At 55.4% G+C, this 19,033-nt stretch overlaps 1 protein-coding gene across 4 annotated transcripts; it reads right to left on the reverse strand.

Moving 5' to 3' along the window:
• Window positions 1-3,616: 3,616 nt before the first annotated feature.
• Window positions 3,617-18,176, reverse strand: SLC16A1 (solute carrier family 16 member 1). Of its 4 annotated transcripts, none has more exons than XM_061363057.1 (5): window positions 18,070-18,176; window positions 10,375-10,632; window positions 7,083-7,226; window positions 5,667-6,515; window positions 3,617-5,175 (listed from the first exon to the last, which is right to left on the reverse strand). In XM_061363057.1, exons 2-5 carry the CDS (start codon window positions 10,589-10,591, stop codon window positions 4,901-4,903), a joined length of 1,485 nt encoding a protein of 494 aa, XP_061219041.1. In that variant the 5' UTR covers window positions 10,592-10,632; window positions 18,070-18,176; the 3' UTR covers window positions 3,617-4,900. The 4 variants fall into 4 exon arrangements, with proteins under 4 accessions (XP_061219041.1, XP_061219042.1, XP_061219040.1 ...); XM_061363058.1 differs by lacking the exon at window positions 18,070-18,176 and adding an exon at window positions 17,026-17,210; XM_061363056.1 differs by lacking the exon at window positions 18,070-18,176 and adding an exon at window positions 12,332-12,474.
• Between the last annotated feature and the right edge of the window lie 857 nt (window positions 18,177-19,033).

Here is a 19,033-nt window from a genome sequence, read left to right on the forward strand (position 1 = left end):
GCTCCATGACACCCACAAAGGGCTCTCATTAGCAGGATATAATGTGCACTGAAAATAATTGATGGTCATCTCATAGCAATCGATTCTCTGTCTCCCATAACGGGGCTCTGCTCATGCATTACGGGGTTATTGCTTTTCCCTGCTGAGTGCAGACCAGGTTGAGCGCAGAGACAGCCCTGTCCCACGGGCAACCCGAGGAGGAGGAGGAAGAGGAAGGAGGGATTCCCCCAGGGTCATGGGGGTTCCTCCTGCTGGGAGCAGGAGGGTTTGGGTGATGCTGGAGGAAGCATCTCTGCAGAACCGCTCATGAAAGAGGACCCTGAACTTTAGGAAAGGCAGCTTCCAGCTCTTGAAGGAGTTAATCAATAGCATCCCCTGGGAAACCGCCCCCAGGGACAACAGAGCAGAACTCAGCTGGCAGATCTTCAAGGATGCTTTCCACAGAGCACAAGAGGTCACAATCCCCAGGTGTAAGAAACCAAGTGAGGAAGGCAAGAGGCCAGCATGGTCAGCAGCTGCAGATACATGGTTCGTGCGCATCCCTGGAGACATTCCAGGCCAGACTGGATGGGGTTCTGAGCAGCCTGATCTGGTTGAAGATGTCCCTGCTCATTGCAGGGGGGTTGGAGCTTTGAGGGTCCCTTCCAACCAAAACTGTTCTGTGATTCTATGGCTGAGTAGAGACCTGCTGGTCAAGCTAAAGGGCAACAAGGAACTGCACAGGCAGGGGAAGCAGGGACAGGTATCCTGGGAAGAGTACAGGGACACTGCCCGGTTGTGCAGAGATGGGGTCCGGGAGGCCAAGGCTGGAGCTGAACTTGGCAAGGGATGCGAAGAGTAACAAGAGGGGTTGCTACGGGTATGTAGTGATAGGACAAGGGGTAATGGGTTCAAACATAAACAGGGGAAGTTTAGATTGGATGTAAGGAGGAAATTCTTTCCTGTTAGGGTGGTGAGGCACTGGAATGGGTTGCCCAGGGAGGTTGTGAATGCTCCATCCCTGGCAGTGTTCAAGGCCAGGCTGGACAGAGCCTTGGGTGAGATGGTTTAGTGTGAGGTGCCCCTGCCCATGGCAGGGGGGTTGGAACTGGATGATCTGAAGGTCCTTTCCAACCCGAACTATTCTATGATGCTATGATTCTATGTCAGAGCCTCTGTGGGAGTGGAGGTGGGGCTGTGGGCAGCATCATTCCCATTCGCACCTGCAGCCAGAAGGTGGATGATGGCACAAGCCACCCCTCCGCTTCTCCCTGGCCCTGGCCCAGCCAGCGCAGGCACCCGCTGCCTCCTGCCCAGCCAGGCAGTGCTGGCGTGGGACACACTGGCCTTTCCCAGCAGCTTCTCTCTTTCCCGGCCCCCTCTGCTGGGAAGAGCAGCGGCTGCGGCCACTTGGCCAGAGCTGCGCACTCAGCACAGCCCAAAGCTCCTGTGACAACAGAATAAACTCCCCAGGCCAAGGGGGGAGCCGGGCAGGGACTCAGATCCCCTCCTCATCCTTGTCACATGAAGGAGCTCTGTGGCCAGGCTCTCCCTCGCACGGGGAAGGGGATTGTGGCGCATTGTGGGGAGGATTAGCTTGGTTCAGGAGGCTGGGAGCATTCTTCCTGCTTGCCTTGACCCTCATTGTACCACAGGCACCACAGCAGCAGCTTCCTGCCCCAACCCAGAAAGGGGAAGTGGCCCAGGGCACCCAAAGGGTGCACTTGGGGAAGTGCCAGAGAGGCGATGGGTGGAGGATGCACCAGCACGAGGGCAGAGGCGGCAGCAGCTCCGCAACCCTGGCCACTGCATCCTCACTGGGTCACCCAGTGAGCCTGCCCCACAACCCCTAAAACAGGGAAGAAGGGCAGCCTGTAACCGGGCTCCCTCCAGCTTCCCCTGCCCCTGGGCAGGAGCTGGCAGCAGTTCCCAGCCGGCAGCAGGCGTCTGCTCCTCTGGGAACGCTCCCGGCTGCTGCTGAGCATTTCTGGCCGATGCTTGGGCAAACAAAGTACACGGGAATTAGCTCCCAAGTGTTTCCTCATTTCCAGCCGCTATGAGGAGAATTTTCCTTGGCTCCCCCCAGGAGGAAGGCAGGCGGAACACAGAGAGGAAATCCGTGCAAAACTCAGGGCTGGAGTCACAGCAGCGGGGGATGCCCAGCAATGCCTGCACTGCTGCCACCAGGACCTCTTGGCCTGGGAAGCACATTCCAGCAGGCTTTCTATGGCCTCTTGCAGTGGTATTGTCTCAGCAGTTCCCAGCCTGCTCTGGGCAAGCAGCCACAGAATCCCAGATTGGTTGAGGTTGGAAAGCACCTTAAAGCTCACCCCATTCCAACTCCACATGTCACAGGCAGGGACCCCTTCCACTGGAGCAGCTTGCTCCAAGCCCCTGTGTCCAACCTGGCCTTGAGCACTGCCAGGGATGGGGCAGCCACAGCTTCTCTGGGCACCCTGTGCCAGCGCCTCAGCACCCTCACAGGGAAGAGCTTCTGCCTAAGAGCTCAGCTCAGTCTCCCCTCGGGCAGGTTCAAGCCATTCCCCTTGGCCTGTCCCTACAGGCCCTTGTCCCAAGCCCCTCTCCAGGTTTCCTGCAGCCCCTTTAGGCACTGGAGCTGCTCTAAGGTCTCCCCTTCAGGAGCCTTCTCTTCTCCAGGCTGCCCCAGCCCAGCTCTCTCAGCCTGGCTCCAGAGCAGAGCTGCTCCAGCCACCCCTCTTCAGCCCCAGGCCCCTGTCCATAGGGTGCCCTGGGTCACAGGATCTTGCAGAGCAGGACACCAAGGGCTGGCTGATTTGAGCCTCCAGCCCTTTTCCCCCCCCACCACCGCAAAAGCCAGAACTCCCCCCAGTCACACCACACCCCATGGTCTATTTTAGCTCCCGCTTTTCAAGCAGGTAACAGCAAGGCACCGCTCTCCTTACTTCCCAGTGCCACAGATACCTTTGCCTGCAGAAATACTGTGACTAAATATAGCCCTGCTCTTTCTGGGAGCTGAGCCATGAGAGGAACGGGGCAGAAACAGCCCATGCCCTGCCAGGCTGCTGTGGGAGGAGAGGTGCTGCAGGGCAGAGTCCAGAGCAAGCAGCACCAACCCCACCACGGCACCACAAGGGCCCAGCTCTGCCCTTACAAGCAGGGCAATTACACAGCTTTAGACTGAGTCACTTTATGGCCTAATGCAGGGCAAAAGTTTTCTCTTTCAGCACCTACACACATACACACCCTTCTCTTTCACCTGCACTTGCTCAGCAGTGGATCCTAGGAGCAGGGCCACAGCAGGTCCCAGAGCTGGCAGTGGCACCCAGCTCCAAACAGCACAAACAGCTCCAAATAGCACAGGGCATGGGGATCATCCTTAGAAAACAACTGAGGATTTACTACTGCCATGTTCCCAGCTAACCCAGTCCAAGCAGCAGGAAGTCATTTTAATGGGGGGTTTCCTCCCCTTTGAAAACAGGTTGGCATCCTGCAGCAATATGGCAATGCCTGTGTCAGTTCCAGTGGTACCAGAAGGCTGGGTACCAGCAGAGCAGAGGCTGGGTCTGAGCACAGCTCCTTTCAATGCCAACCCTAAACACACCTCCTTTTGCGCATAGAAGTGTGATCTCGGGAAAGAAGTTTAACACTTGATGAGTAAATTGTACAAAACAAGTTTATTTGAAAAAACTCAGCCTCTTATATGGTTTCTGATCAACATTTGCTAGACCTTGAGAGCCATTAACCTGCTCCACGTACAATGAGAGACCTTCCAACACTAAAAAATAAAAAATAAATACATACAAATTCTTTCCTCCCCGCTACGTGTCCTAGATGTGAGTGGTTGGGCATCCACTGCCTTAAGATCTCAGTTGAACAGAAGTAAAAGAGGTTTCTCTAAAGAGATAAAAGAGCAAAAGCAGAAGGCCTGTCTCAGGGATGTACCATCTCCACAACCTCACCCAGCCCCTCCGCTCTGCCCATAATCAGGCACCAGAACACCCACCCGGGTGGGACTGATTACAGGGATGCTGTAGTGGGAACCCACCCCACAGAGGGACAGGGCAGCACAGTCCTGCAAACAGGACCAAGGCTGGCACCACCATGCTCACATCACCCAGCATCAGGCTGAGAAAAGGCACTGCCAGTGCAGAGCTGGGGGATAGAGCAACCTCAACCCTCCCCACAGAGGGCTTAGGCCCAGGGTCCAGGTCACAAGGGCTGCCACAGCCCCAGAGCAGACACAGCTGCCTAACATGAACCCCAATCAACCTTCTCCAACCCAAATATCCCATGAGAGAACAGCCACAACAAGAGGGATTTTAAAGAACTACAGTAGCTAACGTGTATTCAAAACATACCTAAAGACCACCTACAGAACCAAGAGGCACCAGGCACAGGGGATCAGACCACCCTGCCCCATGCCCAGTCTCCCCTCCGCAGGACCCGCAGTAAGAAGCGTGTGAAGCAGTATTCATCTGGGGCTGGCCCTGAAGCCCATCGTGCTTCAACAAATCCAGTATCCTGCTTTTTTATGGCTTTTTAACAAAACTCCAGACACACCAACACCCCCACCACCATCACCCCAGACAGAATACAGAGCTAAAGCACGTTTTAGAGTTAAGGCTCCTCCAGATTCAGCTAGATATGAAGACTGTAAGGCACATTATTAGTACATTCATGTTACTGTTAAAAAGCCAAACTATAAAAAGCCTCCCCCTACCCCTCCCTGCCCCCCCCCCCAAAAACAAGGATACTGCATAAGTGTAGCCCTGTTGAACCTTTGTTGAACACAGATGGAAAGAGAACTCAGAGCCTGGTTACAAAATGAACACCTGGTTTAAACACTTCTCACGGCTGCCCAGCGCCAGCGGAGCAGTGCCCCAGCCACTGCGCCAGGGCAGCAGCACTTCCCCGACACTCCGGGATTGAGACCTGTCCCTCACATGTGGCTCTCCTCCTCTTTGACACCATCCTCCCCACTCTTCTGAGGCAAGGGAGCCACGTCGTTGTTTGCCTCTTTCTGCTTCCCAGCCTCATCGATGTTGGTCTCCTCCTCCTTCCCTTCATGCTTCGCCTTGCTCGCCTTCTGCTCCTTTGCCACCAGCCGGTAGTTGATGCCCATCCCAATGAAGAGGTAGATCCCAGAGACGATGAGGATGACCCCGCAGGCCCAGTATGTGTACTTGTAATCACCGTACATGTCGTTGAGCTTCCCTAAGGGACAGAGAGGGGACAGCTTAGTGAGATACCCCCAGAACTGCTCCAGGTTAAGGAGATGCTCCCAAGAACAGCCAAGCCCATCACCCTCTGCTTCAGGGCTCTATTCATAGAATGGTTTGGAAGGGACCTTAAAACTCCTCCAGTTCCAACCTGTGCCATGGGCAGGGACCCCTTCCACTGGAGCAGCTTGCTCCAAGCCCCTGTGTCCAACCTGGCCTTGAACACTGCTAGAGATGGGGCAGCCACAGCTTCTCTGGGCACCCTGTGCCAGCGCCTCAGCACCCTCATAGGTAAGGCCGCTGCTCCCCTACCCTGTGCCAGTGCCCCAGACCCCACTTCCTCAGCTATCCTTCAGATGCTGGGGTGGTCCCAGTGCCAGTGCTCACCCCCTTCATACCTGCCCCAGTGCTGAGGGCTGCCCATGGCTCAGAGTGGACCCACCACCATGCAGCAAGGCTAGACAGAACAGGCACACCAGACCCTACCTAGCAGAGGGGGTCCCAGAAGCACAGGGCAGCACTCCACAATGGTCACCAAGCCAACGGCACTGGAGAACCGCTGCGCTCCCACCAGGTCCATCAGGGTCTCAAATAGGACTGAGCTCAGCCAGCCAAAGGCAAAGCCAAAGAAGCCAGCATAAATACAGAAGCCAGCATAGGTGGTGGACATGGGGGCCAAGAGGTGGCACACCCCATTGTAAATCACAGCGATGGCGAAGAAATACTGGATTCTGGGTCTGACCCACTTGGTGTTTGCCATTAGTCCCATGGAAGGTCTGGCCACCATGTCTACGAAGGCCAGGATGGAGAGCAGGAAGGCTGCAGACTCATTACTGATCTTTTTGCTCTTTGCATAATTGCTGAGGAAGACCAAGGGAGCAAACAGTCCGAAGAACATCACCACATTGCCTGAGAGATAGAGCAGGAAGCCCCTGTGCTTGAACAGGGTCAGGTCCAAGAACTTGTTGATCGTCTGCAAAAGAGAGCTCTTCTGTTCCTTGGTCTTGCCACCAATGAGGTCTGTGCTGGTGTCACCAGCCTTCCCAGCTTCCTGCAGCGCCTCCTTAGTGACCTCTTTCTTCAGCTGGTCTGGCTTGGGGCCAATGGGCCGCATCAGGGATCCAGCAACACAACAGTTCAGCAAGAGACCTCCAAGGACGAGGAAACTGCCACGCCAGCCAAAGATGCCAAAGAAGAGCTGGTTCAAGGGTGCCATGGTGGAGAGGAATACGGGGCTGCCTGCCATGGCCAGCCCATTGGCTAGGGGTCGCTTCTTGTAGAAGTACTTGCCAATCATAGTTAAGGCTGGGTTCAAGTTAAATGCAAGTCCAAGGCCTGAAAGGAGAGGAGAAATAAGAGGCTTGGAGACTGATCATCCCCACAAGCCAGCAGCACCACCAGAAGGAAAGGCTGGTGCAAAACAAGCAGGGTTTTGGTTCTGGGGGGTTCCACAGTTCCATTTTGGCTGTATTAACATCCCAACCCAATTGCATAAGCAGCATTAACATCCCAATTGCATAAGCAGCACTTGCCCCTGCTGCTGAACTGGGGGGAGACACCAGGGCAGCAGCAAAACCACACACAGCAATTGGGAAGCCACAACCACCCTGGCTCATGACAAACATTAAGTCAAGTGGCATAGCACAATCCTAACCTGGGGCAGTACCAACACATGCTCTCTACTGTCTATACCAAACACCAGTCCCACATACAGTCACTAGCACAGTCTCCCCATGTTACATCACCAGGGCCATCTCTTATTAGAATACATAACAGGAATCAGGATTTATGCCAATTCACAGATATTCCTTAATAAATTACTGGGTTTAAACTGTTCCTCTTGCTGCCTCAGAGGAGAACTTACCTCCATTGCAGCCCCATTAGGGCAGAGCCATCACTTACCTCCTACAACCCCAATGCAGAAGTAGAGCTCCTCCACTGTGTTGCAGAAGGAGGCTGCGATCAATCCGGTCCCAGAAAGTAAGCCACCTACAATCACAACAGGCCGACTGCCATACTTGTTCACCAGAATGCTGCTGATGGGACCTGGGGAGTAAAAGAGAAATGCTAAGGGATGAGCTACCTTCACACCAGGCATGCACACAAGCACACCAGAAGCCTGTGGCAGTAACTTTTGCACAGTGATGTTTCACGCTTCACCTAGTGAGGGAATTGGGGTAAGGGGAAGGAACAGGAGGTTCAGAGGCAGCTGCTGATAAGAGTGACATTTGGTTAGAGCACAGAAAGCTGACACTTTTCTGAGCAAGCTGCCATTTGTGAGCTAAACTAGGAGCTGCCTGGGCACCAGCTGCCCTCAGGGACAGGTATTTGGGATAGGGTAAAGTCACCTGCCCCATGCAGTGCTCTGGGCTGGGGGGCTCTGCTCTGGCCATGGCCACTTGCCCACCACAGGCTAGAGCCTCAGCAGAGAAGCAAGGGCATAGCAACTGCCCATCTCCAGAGAGAGGTTTCTGATTAAAACCAGAGCTGTTAGGAAACAGCATTGATGGGTACATGCAGAGCTCCCCAAGGACTCACAGAGGAGTAGCCATCCCAGAGAGTCCCAGGGAGAAGGGGTGCTTCTGTTTTCACTGCTACCCCTAAGGCAGGAAAACCCAATTGCTCTGCACACCCACCTTTTAAGTGCTTCATTATCAGGAGCTTTAATCCAAAGCAAACAGTGATTAGATACTGCAAAGCTTGCTCTACAGATACTAAAACATATTTAAATAAACTGAATGAACACCCATCGAATATTAACAGACCTAGTTTTGCCATTAACAGATAGCAAGGTTGTCAACATGTTATTCATGGGTCCTCAGATGCTACTTGACCTTTTTGCCCAGTTTAAACAAAGTCTGGAGAAGGTTACAGAAGCCCACGGCCAGCACAGTGCCTACAAGCTAGCCAGAGCAGCCTGTGACAGTGACAGCGACCTGATGGCACAAGCAGTTGGGAAGGGGCCACAATCTCATGCGAGGCAACAGCAGCATGCGGGGGCTGCCACATCACCCCAAGCCTCACAGAGCACTCAGCTCTTTGCAAAACCTGGACCTTGAACTCAGCAAACGTGATCCCCTGAACAGAGTCTAAAGGCAGCAGTGGCCTTTCCTCCTGGAAATCCAGGCCAGAGCAGCAGTTCCAAGGGCAGGGAATAGGAAGCCACTGAGGGTAGCAATGTGTGCTCTGGTGGTGATTCCCCCAGAGCCCCCTTTTTTAATTAAAAGGAAAAAAAATAATTCCCAGCCACATGAAGCATTTTGGACCAGATGTCACAGATCTGCCTTGATTATTCATGCTGTGAATTAAAAAAAGCAAAAAAACCAAAAAGCTATTAAGTAACACGACAGAGTCCTCCCTAAACCTAACGTGGAGCTGGGAAAAAGGCATTGGAGACAATCACATCCCCATACACTGATGGTGACTGTGTGGGGCTGCAGGACATGCTGCTCTCCCACCCCCAGCCCTGCAAGATACCATCAGCTCACAAGGTTTTGCCAGAGCATGAGCTACATTTTTTGCCTCTAAGCAAGCACACAGCTCCCACAGGAAGGTGCTCGTGGTGGGGGGGTGAGGAGAATGGGATGCACACAGGGACTGCTCCAATACAATTCAGATCCTGCAAAGGGCCTGGGCTAATGGCTGCAGGAGCTCTGGAATAACTGACTTGGGGAACAGAAGGCTCCCGTGCTCCAGGAGCTGGGAGGTGCACATGGGCAGGTCTGGGATACCTTCAGCATCCCTGCCATCAGCTGATGGGCAAGCAAGTTCAAGACAGGCAAGCTGCTGAGATTTAACAGCAACATTAAACATTCCACCCAGGCTGGATGGGGCTTAGAGCAGCCTGGTCTAGTGGAAGGTGTCCCTGCCTGTGGCAGGGGGTTGGAACTGGATGAGCTTTAAGGTCCATCCCAACCAAAATCATTCTGTGATTCTATGATTTCAATGGGAGTAGGGCAGTGTTAGCATGGAAAAAGAGGGACAAGGGGCTGAAGGAAGGAGCTCTCACCCCATCCACCAGGCAACTCCAGGCAGTGCCACCCCAGGGTGCCCTAGGGAACCAGCTCTGAGCTATTAGGAGAGGAGGAACTGCCCAGATTGAGTCTCATTAAGGCAGTTACACGGTTTACAAGCTTGTTATAACATCGGAGCAGGGAAATGTGCTGGTCGCTTCACTAACTGAGCGAGGACAAAGCAGAGCCTGTTCCCCCCAGAGGAAAAGCCTCGTGCTTGGCCGGGCACTGACGTCAGCCACTTTGGATGCACAAATGCAGGGAGGGCACAGGCTGCTTGCCAGGCACGGATGGCACTGGGACGAGCTCCAATGTGCCTCTGAAGTGGACACAAGTCAGCTCCCATTTCGGATTGCTTTCAGCTGAGCAACCTGGTGCAAAGCTGTGTTTGCTGGCGGGTTCAAGACCAGCGAGGCGAGGGCCAGGAGCGCGTCACCCCTCGGGAGCATTCCACCTGCTCCTTACTGGTTATAAAGACAAGGATAAAGCACAGCCTGGGGATTAAAAAGCTCCAAGAAGCAGTTTCTGAAGGATGTGGGAGGGAAGCCGCCTCAGTTTAAGTAGTTTTGCTTTATTCTGCTCATGTCTCTATTTCCAGTGCACCTCAAACAGCACAAGCTGCCTATGGCACTGCTGGGAGGCAAGAAACAGAAGGCAGCACGAGGTTTTAGTGCACTCCAGAGCACAGCTGAGCATTCACAGCTGACCAGAAACTGGGGACAGATCCCCAGATATAGCTGTTTGCTGAATTCAAATAAATAAATAGAAAAACCAAGGTCTTAACTATAACAGCCCCTGCGAGCAGGGCTCCTGCACGTGGCACAGCAGCTCCCCTGGCCCTTGAGCAGGCGCTGGAAGCAGACAGTGTCTGCAGCACACTGTAACAAGGACAAGGGCAGAATTACACAAGTTGTAATTCCCCGGAAAGATTTTACTTACAGCTTTGCAGAGGACAGATTAACCTGGTTTTTGAATTCTGGGTATTAAATGGAACTTTTTGAGCAACCTTCTTAAGATAAACTTGCTAAAGGAAGTTTTGGTCTCACATAAGGAGAGAATTCCAGCTTCTAGCAAAGTTCTGTTGTTGTCACTACAGCAAGGTGCAAATCAGACCCAGCAAGAGAACCAGATCCTATACTACAACACACAAGAACATGTACTCCTCTCTCGAGTCCACTTACCTCCTCCATACATAACGGCCAGCATGATGGAGGAAATCCATGAGACTTTGCTGCTGGATGCATTGAAGATGACCTCAATCTCTTTGAAGAACACGGTGATGGATTTGGGGAAGGCATAAGAAAACCCAATGGAGATGAAGGCTCCGACAACCACAGCCCATCCCCATCCTCCTTCAGGAGGGGTGTATCCCACAGGGCCTCCGGTAGCCGGTGGCATCTTGAACCAAGCTGGCAATGACTCAGTCGGGGTTCAAAGATCTGCAAAGGACAAAGTATTACCTCAGTTGAAAGCAGATGGCTGCATCCCACACCCTGGCATCCAACGGCAAGGCCTGACCCCTGCTCACAAGGTTGGCACAGCACCAGTGCCCAGGACCACCTCCTGGAGAGTTGATCTGATAGGTGAGCACTGGGGGCTCACCAGCACACCAGACTCATAAGACCAGCCCAACACACATGCTCAGATTGCAGCTGGCCTTTAAGAGCCCTGGCTAGCAGGTATTTATAAGCAACAAATGTAAGACATGATACTCTGTCCTAAGCCAAAAAGGGCAGGGCACATCCTTGCTGGCAGCAGGCAGTGAAGCAGGAAGGCCTACCAGCAGCTGGACCTACAGCAGGTCAAGCAAGGCAAGGGCCAGACTCGTCGGGGCTCTGCTGCCCAGAACAGAGCCCTTGCAGCATCTCCAGGAGCGGGACCCCAGCACCACCCTGAAACCTTGCAAAATCTCAGGAAGCCCCAGGCCCTCCAGAGCAGGAGCAGCACACACACGTTATTAAATGCCCAGGGAAATAAATGCACAGGCACAGACAGGACACCTCCACTTCTGCAAAAGCACACCCGCTAACATGAAGGTCACGGGCAGTGGCTAAACTTAGCCTGAGCAGTAATCAGGGAAGTCTCCCGTATGCTGCCAACATTGCCCAGGGAGGGAAAATGGGTCCAACCAGAGCAGCTTCAGCAAAGCCCAGAACCCCCAGATCCAGCTACAGCCAAACTCTCTCCCCTACCAAAAAGCACCCCAGCATCAAAACAATTCACCTTAAAAGCTCAAAACCAGAAGGGATTAGAAAATAAACAGGGAAATGTCTTCCAGGCATGCTGAAGTGTAGAATCTTCTCAAAGAGGCTGAGCAGGTAAAGGATGATTTGGAGCAGTTCAGAGACCTGCAGGATCAGGGTGCTGCTGCACTCATTCCCTGTCCTGCTGCATGGCTGGATCATGCCTTGGAACTGGGGCTGCTCAAAAGGAAGTCGGGCTGCTTCAGGCAGCAGAGAGCAGCATAAGCCATCCCAGCAAGGAAACGCAATCAGAGCGGCTGCTCACAAGCCTGGTTTGCAGTATGCAAAGCACCAGGAGTCCCTATAGGCCCCAGAAATCACATCCCCCCTGCCCCAGATTTTGGAAGATGCTTTCTGATGTCCCATGACCCTCTGTGGCTTCACAGCCAGAAACCCCACTGCCCACATTAACCACCATCAGCCTCCTTTGCCAGAGCCCCCCTGCTGCTCTGCAGTTCTCTGCCCTACAGAAAAAGCCACCTTGGAGCAGGAGAGCTTTCTCCAAAGCACCCAAGTCACACCAGACACAGCAACAACTTCAAAGCAGCGTGCTGGCTCAGGGAGGCACAGCCTCCTATTTATAGCACACATCATTCAGGTTCACAGCGATTACCATCTCGTCAACTACTGCTGCCATGCCAGCATCTACCTGGCACGTCCCCTCATGCCCTCGGTACATCACACAGTACTTGAGGACCCGCCTTGTTCTCACTTGCTCCGTGTCACCTCGGTGCACATCCGCAGCTGGAATCCAGGTATCCCAGCTGAAGCCGGTGGCCCAGAGCCACAGGGAGCCCCTGTTCCTACCTGCCACTGGACACACAGGCAGCAGTTACCTGATACAGCACCGGGTTTCCAGAGCCACCCGACACCCGGACACGCTCTCAAGCCATACCTCAGACCCACAGTGGGCAAGAGGAAGCAAAGCACACGAGGCTGGTTTCCGTAAGCTGTTAAGACTGGTTTAGCCCGACCCAGACACCGATTTTCCTGCATCCCGGCCAGTGCGACACATGACCATCACCCCAGCAGATCTGACTCCAACAAAGGAATCATTTACAAGACGCTGCCATGGGCACGTCCACGGCTGAACCCTGCCCATGAGCCAGAGAAGCAGATTTCCTCTTAGGCTTCCAGGGATCATGGCAAGCTGAACCCATGCCATCCAGGTCCAGCTGCAGGCAGAGCCCAGAGCCAGCACTTACCTGCAGGCATCAGCATCCAGGGAGAAGAGTGCCAAGCTCCACCAAGGCTCACCTTTGGGCTCTCACTATGGGGAGCAGCCCACTCAGCTCCCATGCTCTTGATGGAAAGCTGCTGTGAACCCTGAGCTCTGGCTCAAAACCACTTTCCCCCATGGGCTGTGCCCTGGAGTTCGTAGCCATGTCTTGCTTTGAGTAACACTGAGCTTTCAGTGAGCTTTAAAGCACTTAAAAACTGAAACTACCAGGTGCTGGCAACAAAAACCTACCAGCAAGGAACACAACCTACTTGATAGCACTAAAACTACTGGCAATAAAACCTCTCCAGATCAAAAGCTGGGGGATGCTGATGTGGTGGGGATTTTTCCCGTTTGCTCCCAAGTCACACCCCCAGGTTTCATTTGAATTCTTCCACCATTCCCAAGGAGCTCAACTGCACCAAAATGACTGTGGCTTGGTTCATCTCTTTGTTCTTTCCCTGCATTCCTCCTCCTGTGGGTCCTCAGGTGGCATCTCAAAGACAAGGCTCTTGTGCGGGTTAGACATGACCTCTCTTGCATTGCTGAGACACAAGGGAAAAACCATGAACTAAGCAAGGCTTGAGAGCGTGAAGCAAGATTCCCAAAGCCTGACGCCAGAGGGTTTACATGAGGAGCTCTGCATGCCACAACATTTTTCCCTGACTCATTGAAAAGCTTTAATAAGAAAGGCCAGTTTTAGAAAGCTCTTCCTTCAACCGCATTAAGGCTTCTTACCGATTTCCTCCTTGCCCTCGCACACAAGTTTCAACCCAGAGAGGAAAAAAACCCCAAGAAAAGGCAGATGTAATGCAGCCAAGTAAATTGGAAAACTTCCCTCCCCTTTACAAAAGAGGAAAAAAATAAAACAACAAAAAACCACCCAGAACAGAGTTATGACACTTACAGGCTCTGTTTTGGAAGAGCTGCAACGTGTAAGACGTGTTTGGAAGTCAAATTCACAGCTGCCAGGCAGCCAGCTACAGCTCGCCCTATTAGGAAATAAAAATCACCATATTTGCAGTAATTAAGACTGACGAGACCAAGTAATGACTGCGAGTATCACATCTGCTCCCCGTGAGTGTCCTGACTAATCCACAGGAATGGGTAGCCTACAGCAACCCTCCTCTGCACAGCCCTGGCCAGAATGGAGGCTTTTAGGCAATGAGGACTGTGTCATCTCAAAACAGATGCCACACAGGACCAAAACCCTTTCCATCTCCTCCGCACCAGCGCCGCTTCCCTTTTCCAGAGGGGCCTGGGATAGGAAGGTTCAGGCTTTCAGTTGCAGCCTGTGGCAAAGGGCTGTGTTTTTAAAAGCCCCAGGCTGGCAGGGCTCCAAAGCAGACAGACAGAGGCTCACATTCATCAAAGCGCTGCAAATGCCACCAAATATTTCTGAGGTAACCCCTTTATGCATGCCTCCTGCTCCGGGTCAGAGGGAGAGGGGACGTCTGCTGCCCATGGCCGGGTACCACACACCTCAGCCGCCATTAGACCTCCTTCAGCCGCCATTTGGGCCTGCCCCATGCCTTAGGCAGCTGGACCAGCCTTCAGCCACTTCCTACATGAACCAAGACACCCAGATCAGGCAGGATGGGCACAAAGACCCCATTCCCTGAGGGGGATTCCACCTCGAGCCTGTGGCAGAGGGGAGGGATGCTCCCCAGAGCCAGCCCTATCCCAAAACATTATCCACAGGAGAGCCTGGGACACCTCTGCCTCTCCCCACATTCAGGCTCTTCCAGCGCTCAGCACTTGGTGGGAGATCACAGGGATATGAAAACCCCCTTTGTGGGGAGCCAGCAGGCCCTGAGAAACCCTTCTGGCCCCTGTAACAGAACCGAGCTCTCCCACCCACTGAGGTGCTGGCAGTCCCGAGCTGCTTACAGCCAGCAACGCTTTCCAGCTTCGAATCTGGTCAAGAACCGAGATGAAACATTGTGAGGAGCTAACGAGACACCGTTTTCACCCATATTAAGCAGGTTTACAGCATTAAGCACGGAGCTGTAATGCCAGCGGCACCCACCGCCGGGGTTTAACCTGGCAGCACAGGGCCTACGTGACTCCTCAGGGCTCGGCACCAACACAATGGCCGATTGAGGGCCGGGGTGAGGCGAGGGCAGCAGCACGGGCAGCAGTGAAGGCGGCAGCCCACAGGGGTGAGCTCAAGGGGTCTGCCAGCAGCAGCCCTCCCAGCCGGGACACCCAGTGCGGCCTCCAGTATGGCCCAGTGAGGTGAGCTAAGCCGGGCACGCAGACAGGCTGACGCCACACGGGGCACAGCACCATCCACAGCACGAGCCCCAGCCTGCAGAGGCACGGAGCAGCCCAAACAGGGCCAAAGGCCATCCCTGGACACCCAGCACGGGGTCTGCTCCAGCACACATTGCCCCAGTGTGGCAGCCATAGCTCGTGAAGGATTGAGATGGGTTCATCAGGAGCTTTGGGGGGGGGGGGAACCTTCCCAAACAGAAAGACAGGCAGCTATTTCTGCCTACGAGACACCAGACAAGCTCTCATGCGGGGCTGCCATGCCCAGCTATTAGCAATAGGGATGCTCAGCCTGTCTGAGCAAGGACCAAGCATCTAACTGGTTTGCGAAAGTGTGAAGTCAAGCCTAAGCAAGCTATCAACAAGTTCAAAGGGAAAAGCTTGGCTTATTTATTATGCATTATTATATTATTATTGGGCTTTTGTGAGACATCCCCCCCCCCATCCTGCATCCAGCTCTGGGGCCTCAAACATAAGAAGGACGTGGAGCTGTTGGAGCAAGTCCAGAGGAGGCCAGAGATGATCAGAGCAGCTCTGCTCTGGAGACAGCTTTGCTGGCAAGTTTCACAGGCAGGTTTGAACAGACTCACCCAAAGGGCACAAGGAACCATCCCTTCAGCTCAGAGGTACCAGGGATGGAGCAAAGGCACTGTGGGCGATACAGCCCCACGCTCATGCTCCCATCCCTCAGTGAAGGGCTTCCCACAGCACCAGCTGCTGGACCCCAGTCTGGGTGAGGACAGGCTCGCAGCCCCTGTGCAGGTCTCCTTCCCACTCCAAGCACAGCAGAGCTGATCCTCCCAGCAGCAGCAGGAGCACTCCTGGGACATCCCGTGCCCGCCAGGAAATCCTCAGAATGAGAAAAATGTGGTACCAAATAACATCGGCATTCCTCCACCAGACACCAGCCAGCCAGGGCTGCTGGGGGCTCCAAAACCCCACAAAGCCACTCAAAACGCATGTGCCACCCTCTGCCCTGAAGACAGGAGTGTGAGCTGCCTTTGCACCCAGCCATCTCCACATTACTGCTTCCTTAGAGCCCCCAAACCGGGTTTGAGGCATGGGAGCCTCACCCAGGACCCAGCAGCAGACAGATCCTCACCGTTTCAGGAATTAACCAACAGCCCCACACGGATTTGTTTCAGCTACAGCACAACTCCACCGCAGCAGCTTTAAGGGCACATTTAGGAGTGAGTCAGACAGGCATCACTGGTGAGAAGCTCTTGCTTCCATCGAGTTCCTGCAATAGGCTGATTCCACAGAAGGAAATAGGAAGAGCCATAAAAGTGAAACAATGAGATTAGCACTAGGGTGTTTAATGAGATGCAACTCGCCTCCCTTAGCCTACGTGCAGCTTTTCAACTCCTCATAAAGGATACCTAAATTAGTAGCATGCAAGTCACCGGGTACTTTCCACTTTGGCTGCCAGGTAAATCAGACCAATTGTGTGAGATAAGAGCCAATAGCACATGTAGCCATTCGCACCTTTGTCAGGAATCACCTCCCATAAAGGGAGGAGGATGCTTCACACCTTCCCCAAAGGGCCAGGACCAGCACAGGCACCCCTATGACTTTGGGGTAGGGAGGTTTGCCAAACACATTAAGAAATCCATTACCCCAGTGATTAACCCAACACTGAGAAAGCCCCTTCTCACCAAGCAACCCCAGTTGCTTCTCTCCCCAAATGCAGAGCCCCACTCTGCGCCCAGCACACCCCAGTTATGCCACACATCGGCCCAGTTCTCAGCCCTGCTCCTTTCCCTCCAAACACAGCCAAAAAACTCTCAAAGAGACCCAGGAGAATCAGCCAGCACTAAATTACCTCACTTAGCATCAAAATAGGATGCCTGTGCACCACAAAAAGGCTTACGGCTCACAGAAAAGCACAAAAACAGTGTCATTAGATTCCAGGTTTCTTGTCACGCAACTAAGAAATCCCATCTTTCTTCCTCAGAAGAAACTGAAAGCCTGAAAATATGAGCAACCCTTGTGCAAAGGGGTTACTTTAGGGCTGGTTATTCTGGGGTGGTGCTGGGCAGAAGGGGCTCTGCAGCTTTTCGGCCACTTGTTGTCAGAGGGGAGGACAGGAATCCCACCTCTCCCACCCACTGCAGGTCCAGGTCCTCCACAGCTCCCCTGCGAGCCTCCTCTTCAGGCTCATCCTCTTTCCCAGGTCAACTTCCAAACTCGCCAGCGCTGCCTGCCCTTTCGGGAGGCATTCGCACACCGGTGGCCCACGCGATCCTGGGGCTACCGAACTCCCACCAGCGACCACCGGGTTCCACCAAGAGCGGTCCTCGGTGCGACGCCCAGTACCCAGCCGCCGGGGGAGGGATGCGATGCGTGCGGCCGCAAGCTTCGGGAGCGATGCAACAGGTACCGGTCCCGCTGCCCCGCGGCGACCACCGCGAGTCCTTGGCCCATCTCACCCGGCCCCCCCCGACCCCGCGGCCGGTAATGCCGCAAGCACCACTGCAGCGCTTGACCCACCGGGAGACCTGGAGCACTTGCGTGGAGGAGCGGGTCGCTCCAGGGGAAAGGGGAAGCCCCCTCCGGCCTCCTCCACGCGGGTCCCGGGGCACCGGAGCGGCCCTCCCCGGTGCCCCCCGCCTCTTATCGGCTGCCATACACGCCTTTTTGTCCCCCGCACCCACCGCTATCGGGCACCGGGCCGGACACCCCGGCGCAGGCTCCGGGACGGGTCAAGACCCGCCGGAGAGGTGAGGACCCCCCCTCCCTCCGGAGGCAAAGCATCCCCTCTTCATTCCCAAGGCCACCCGGGACCCCCAAAGCTACCGGTCGCTCCCTTGACTCACTGAGGGAGGTTACCGGGACGGGAGCGCGGGGTCACGGCCGGACAGGCCAGGGGTCCGGGGGTATGTGACTGACCCCGCGGGACCCTCACCCATGCGGCTGTGCCGAAGCAGGAACAAAGCACGAGCTCCCCGTACTCACCGGGGTAAAGGGGGGGCCGGAAGGCCCGGAGCCGCGGCCCCGGCACAGCCCTGCCCCACCGAACCCGGCGATACCGGTAAGCGCGGAGCCGGGGCTGCGGAGCTCCCGCTGTGCCCAGCACCGTCCCCACGCTCCCGCCATGTCCCGTCCCGCCGCCCGCCACGTGGAGCCGCCGCCAGCCCTACCTGCGCGTGCCGCCGCCGGCCGAGTGCCGCCACCCCCGCCCCCCCCGCCGCTCTTAAGGGGCCGCGCCGCGGAGGGCGGGCAACCGGGAACGGCACCGATCGGCGAGCACCGCCCCCCGCCGCGCCACGTGCGCGTCCCCCGCCACAAGCAGGCGGGCCCGCGGGGGTTTCGGGTCCCCCTCCCGGGTCCGTACCCCCCCCATCCCCGTCACACGGACACCCCCCCCCCCCTTCCCTTTCTGCCGCCGCATGGCCCCGGGAGCGGCGGCAGGGCCCGGCCGAGCCGTGCGCCCCGGCACGTACCGCCCCGCGGGGGGGAGAGGCGGCGGAGGGCGGCAGCGCAGGCCGGTGCCCGGTGTGCCGGGGCCCGGGATGGCGGCGGGGAGCGCGGTGCCAGGGAACCATAGGATCAGGCAGGCTGGAACAGCCCTTTCAGCTCATCCGGTCCAACCGTTCCCCAGCACTGCCAAGGCCACCACTAACCCATGGCACTGGGGCCTCATCTATATGGGGTGTGAACCCTTCCAGGGACGGTGCCTGCAGCCCTGCCCTGGGCAGCCTGTTCCAATGCCTGAGCACCCTCTGGGGCAGGAATTGTTCCTCAGCTCCATCTAAACCTGCCCTGGTGCAGCTTGAAGCCGGTTCCTCTTGTCCCATCCCTTGCTCCTTGGGAGCAGAGACCGATCCCTACCCCGCTACGACCTCCCACCAGGTCTGTGGCCGCCCCGCCGAGAGGCCCGCACGGATGCGGCTGGGACTTCGCACGGTGCGGCAGCATCTCAGGGACTTCCCTTTGCTGGTGACTCCTCCGGGTGTGCCAGGCGTGGGGAGGAGCGGGGTGTCCCCCTGTGCCCTGCCCGAGGCCCCGCGTCCCTGCCGGTGGAAAACGCACTGAAGCATCCTCGTTAAAGGCACCGGCTGCGGTGCTGTACGTGAGCACCACGGAACCTCTGCGTGTTGCCAG

The sequence above is a fragment of the Neopsephotus bourkii genome, unplaced genomic scaffold (genome assembly GCF_033783945.1).
Source record: "Neopsephotus bourkii isolate Nb327-2 ecotype Australia unplaced genomic scaffold, CSIRO-AGI_Nbou_v1 NB_1139, whole genome shotgun sequence".
NCBI lineage: Eukaryota > Metazoa > Chordata > Aves > Psittaciformes > Psittacidae > Neopsephotus > Neopsephotus bourkii.

What these genes read in the sequence shown, in the direction of transcription:
- SLC16A1 (XM_061363057.1), bottom strand. Translation starts at nt 10,591, where the DNA reads ATGCCACCGGCTACCGGAGGCCCTGTGGGATACACCCCTCCTGAAGGA. An exon ending in CTGCATTGGGGTTGTAGGAG is followed by an intron (nt 6,516 to 7,082) that starts GTAAGTGATGGC and finishes CTCTCCTTTCAG; the next exon opens with GCCTTGGACTTGCATTTAAC. An exon ending in TCTGGGACCCCCTCTGCTAG is followed by an intron (nt 5,176 to 5,666) that starts GTAGGGTCTGGT and finishes TCTGTCCCTTAG; the next exon opens with GGAAGCTCAACGACATGTAC.